General features: G+C 36.8%; 1 protein-coding gene across 1 annotated transcript in view; it reads left to right on the top strand.

Moving 5' to 3' along the window:
• Positions 1-3,893, top strand: part of LOC128602280 (transmembrane protein 94-like) — a 6,768-nt gene extending 2,875 nt beyond the window's left edge. The window contains exons 8-12 of the mRNA XM_053615975.1: positions 719-867; positions 2,146-2,243; positions 2,690-2,783; positions 2,979-3,149; positions 3,634-3,893. Of these exons, the coding sequence (XP_053471950.1) occupies positions 719-867; positions 2,146-2,243; positions 2,690-2,783; positions 2,979-3,149; positions 3,634-3,706 (585 nt within the window). The 3' untranslated portion in view covers positions 3,707-3,893. The remainder of the gene's footprint in view (positions 1-718; positions 868-2,145; positions 2,244-2,689; positions 2,784-2,978; positions 3,150-3,633) is intronic.
• The last annotated feature ends 429 nt before the right edge of the window (positions 3,894-4,322 follow it).

The raw sequence follows: 4,322 nt of genomic DNA, 5'->3' as shown, positions 1-4,322 counted from the left end.
TAAATATTTAATACCAAACTACTTACTAGCTACTAACTAATGGCTAACTACCTACCCCATACTTGCCTATTATTACTAGCTTCCACATGTTACATAGTAAATACTAGTTACTTACCACATACATATCTTTCATTATTAGCTACTTACAAAATAATTACCTATTACCTGATTACCTACTATAAAATGAAGTGCTACAAAAAGCACTTATATATCTAATTTTAATTATCTAATTATATCTCATTTTATTTTAATCTCTATTGATTCTTTTATATGCAAATGAAGTCAGCCTGAAAGTCACAACGCATTACCAGAAATGTTTTATTATTAATCAAATAGCTATCAGTTTTTTTTAGGTAGTACTTATTATTCAAAAATATATCATTTAAAACACTAAAATAAGTTTGTGAGCTTTAAGGGGGGGGGGGGGGGTTGGGGGGGTATTAGAGTACAGTGAAACCTCATTTCTACCACATTGTTATTATTGCAAACGTATGTCCGAGTTTGCCTTGGTGGTGGCGCTACAGCTCTTGATTGGTGTACACCAAAATTGGTGTGAAGACAGCTAAGCGTGTCCTCTATCGCTGTGCCGAATTTCATCATATTTCATTCACAATAATTTGCATTACAAAGCAATAAAGATCAGCATTCTAAAACGTTGTGGTCATCACAGTACACAAGCTACTGAGAATAAACTCTCCAGGTAAATTCTCACCTGCAGACGCTGCGGTACTTCGTGCTCTGCTACTCTGTGAAGTTTGGTCTGACCGTGTGCATCTATTTAACCTGCTTCGGCCTTTTACTGCACGCTTTCTGCCTGAACATCAATCACGAAGACGGGAAACTCTGTCACCCGACAGCTCTGCTCATGTACGTAATCTCTGCAATATAATTATATTTATTATCAAGGCTTATTATTTTTTGTAAACAGAAGAGATAATATTGCGTATACAGTAGTATAATATCTATTAGACTGCTTTGCATTGGCAATTAACACAGTGATAAGTTACACAATAAGAAGTTGATTTGATTTAATTTGATTTGATTTGATGATTTTCCTTCTGCTTTTGAAATATCTATTTTCGACGTATCAGTTCCTTTTACATAATTTTTACTGCGTTTTTATTGTACAATATTCGCATTGTTTTCACGTTTGCATTTCGTATTACATTTCTAATGAAATCATGTACTATTAATATTTTATTACATTTTATCCCGATCTAGATTTGAATGTTTGGATGAGTCATTTGTATTAGTAATGAATTATTATTGTTATTGCTATGTATAATTGTGTGCATTTGTTTATTTATTAATCATTTCCAAAGCTAAGCAAAACCTGCTAAACCTGTTAAACCTGCTAAACGTGCTAAAAGTCCTAAACCTGCTAAACCTGCTAAACCTTCTAAACGTGCTAAAAGTCCTAAACCTGCTAAACCTTCTAAATGTGCTAAACCTGCTAAACCTTCTAAACCTGCTAAACCTGCTAAACGTGCTAAAAGTCCTAAACCTGCTAAACCTTCTAAACCTGCTAAACCTGCTAAACGTGCTAAACCTGCTAAACCTTCTAAACCTGCTAAACCTGCTAAACCTGCTAAACGTGCTAAACCTGCTAAACCTGCTAAACGTGCTAAACCTGCTAAACCTTCTAAACGTGCTAAAAGTGCTAAACCTGCTAAACCTTCTAAACGTGCTAAACCTGCTAAACGTGCTAAACGTGCTAAAAGTGCTAAACCTGCTAAACCTGCTAAAAGTGCTAAACCTGCTAAACGTGCTAAACCTTCTAAACGTGCTAAACCTGCTAAACCTTCTAAACTTGCTAAACCTTCTAAACCTGCTAAACCTTCTAAACTTGCTAAACCTTCTAAACCTGCTAAACCTGCTAAACCTTCTAAACTTGCTAAACCTTCTAAACCTGCTAAACCTTCTAAACCTGTTAAACCTGCTAAACCTTCTAAACTTGCTAAACCTTCTAAACGTGCTAAACCTGCTAAACCTTCTAAACTTGCTAAACCTTCTAAACCTGCTAAACGTGCTAAACCTGCTAAACCTTCTAAACCTGTTAAACCTTCTAAACCTTCTAAATCTTCTAAACCTGTTAAACCTGCTGAACACTATCCATGTAATTTCTTTTCATACTTTTTTGTTTAGGAATTCTTCAGCATGGTCCCCAGACTGGTACGGCAAACACTCGGACGGTCTTTCTCTGGGACAGAAAGTCATTGCCTTGCTCTCTCTTGTCTATGCCAGTGAGTCAAAAGTTGCTCCTCATGTTCATGGTCATGTTGGTTGAACTTTTTTGTTCATCCAGCCACATCAAAGTATCCATTCAAATAAAAACGGCGATCCGTTTCCAACGGTTTTGGTGAAAGGTGGGGTTATGGAAGGACATCTTCAGTGGCAATTAGATGTTAAAATGTTTCTCAATTTTAAGGTGTAATGAAATCATTTTTGTATACATTTTATTACGCTTTGTTTGAGTCTGAATTCTCGAGGCTGATTGGTCCGAAGAGGTGAACTCATTTATTAGTATAACAGCAGTTTTTGGGAAATTGCTTTTGTATATGTGGAATAACACACTCCAGACTCCAGTAATATACCTCGAAGTATATTTTTTAGCGAGGATTATTTTCGTTTAACCGAGTGGTCTAGCGTGTGTCACTACTTACTCCTTACATTTTTTTTCTCTCGGTAGTGTGCACGTCAGTCAGTCACGTGCATCGCTCGGCACCTTTGTGGAAGCAAAACCCTCTGAGCAACCACAGCTGGTGCGCCGTCATCTGCACACTGTGAGTCTCAACGCACTCCTCAATTTTTTTTTTAATGTTCACACTTAATATTTCAGCATATTTATTATATATTTGTTTGGTTGTCAGGAAAAAAAACAAGCATTGATCTGAAGCTGTATATTATATAATACTGTACAGGCCTTCATTTACATTTCAGGCTTATGCAGGGTTTTTTTTTTTTTTTCTCACATTCAGACCCATCCTGAGTGTTTCCATAGCAACTGGATCCCGCCTACTCTGGCATGACCCCACCCCTCACCGCATTTTCTACATCAGTGACGTACCACCGGTAACCTGGTTGCTGGGAATCCTCTGGCTCCTCCCCCTCGTATTTATCAACGAGGGAATAAAACTGCATGAGATAAGGTAATATCCGTCACTCGTAATAATAATCCTGTTACGAGCGAAGCGTAGTTTTTATCCATTTGTCATTACGCTTAATGCTCCAGGAAACGAGTTAGTTCCTATTCTCACGTACGTTATAGCAGCTATAAACACTCGTTCCCTCAGCAGATCTCTCTCTCTATTCTCTCTGTCTTACAGTTCATTAGAGAAAAACATGCAGCTTGTTATTGGGAGAATACTACTACTACTAATAATAATAATAATGATAATGTAATTAATATAAATAATAATTAAAATAATGCATAACTGTCTTTATTACTGTCATGCTTTCTTTCTTTCTTTCTATCTATCTTTATTTATTTGTTTGTTTGTTTGTTTAATCTTTCTTTCATTCTTTATTATTTTTTCTTTTTTTTCTTTCTGACAACGTTTTAACATCAAGACTCAGATTATGTGGCGTGTGTGTGTGTGTGTGTGTGTGTGTGTGTGTGTGTGTGTGTTACAGGATGAGGGTGAGGTACCAGAAGAGGCAGAAGCTGCAATTTGACACCAAACTTGGAATGAATTCTCCTTTCTGACTCACACACACACACACACACACACACACACCAAAGCAGGACAGCCATAAGATGGCAGTGCTACACTACAAACAGAACTGAACTGAACTCGACGGTTGTCGTTTCTGGTTGTGTTTGTAAAAGGTTTTGTTCTTTTAATGATCTCTGTTGACTCTGTGAGAAAATTAAAGCTGCATGTTTCATTCGATATTTTATTTCTGCGCTGTCTTTATTATCAAGTTCGTTACATTCGTATATCATTTACAGGAAATACATCATTATTTTTTTTGGCTTTTTAAAAAAAAATGTGACTTAAAGATGCACTCTCTGGAAAAAAAACAACAACATGTAACTAAATAAATAAAAACAGATATTATTCAAAACCTTAAAGGCGTCATGACATGAGAAATCAAATTCTCCTTTGACATATAAGAGGTTGTTTCGTGGCTTATTACATCGTCCTCAGTACGACAAAATCATTTATTTATAACCCAGCTCGTTTGGACATGCTGAGACTTGTGACATCACACGGGTAAAAACATTTGCATATGACTGCCCCTGCAGCAAGCCGTCGACACCTACTTTTACATAATGGCACCGTTGGCCCCGCCCCCTGGCGCTCGGTCTCCGAAAACAA

The sequence above is a fragment of the Ictalurus furcatus genome, chromosome 26 (assembly GCF_023375685.1).
Source record: "Ictalurus furcatus strain D&B chromosome 26, Billie_1.0, whole genome shotgun sequence".
NCBI classification, from domain to species: Eukaryota; Metazoa; Chordata; class Actinopteri; order Siluriformes; family Ictaluridae; genus Ictalurus; species Ictalurus furcatus.
The sequence above is the reverse complement of the archived record's forward strand: the minus strand, read 5'-3'. Positions and strand labels throughout refer to the sequence as shown.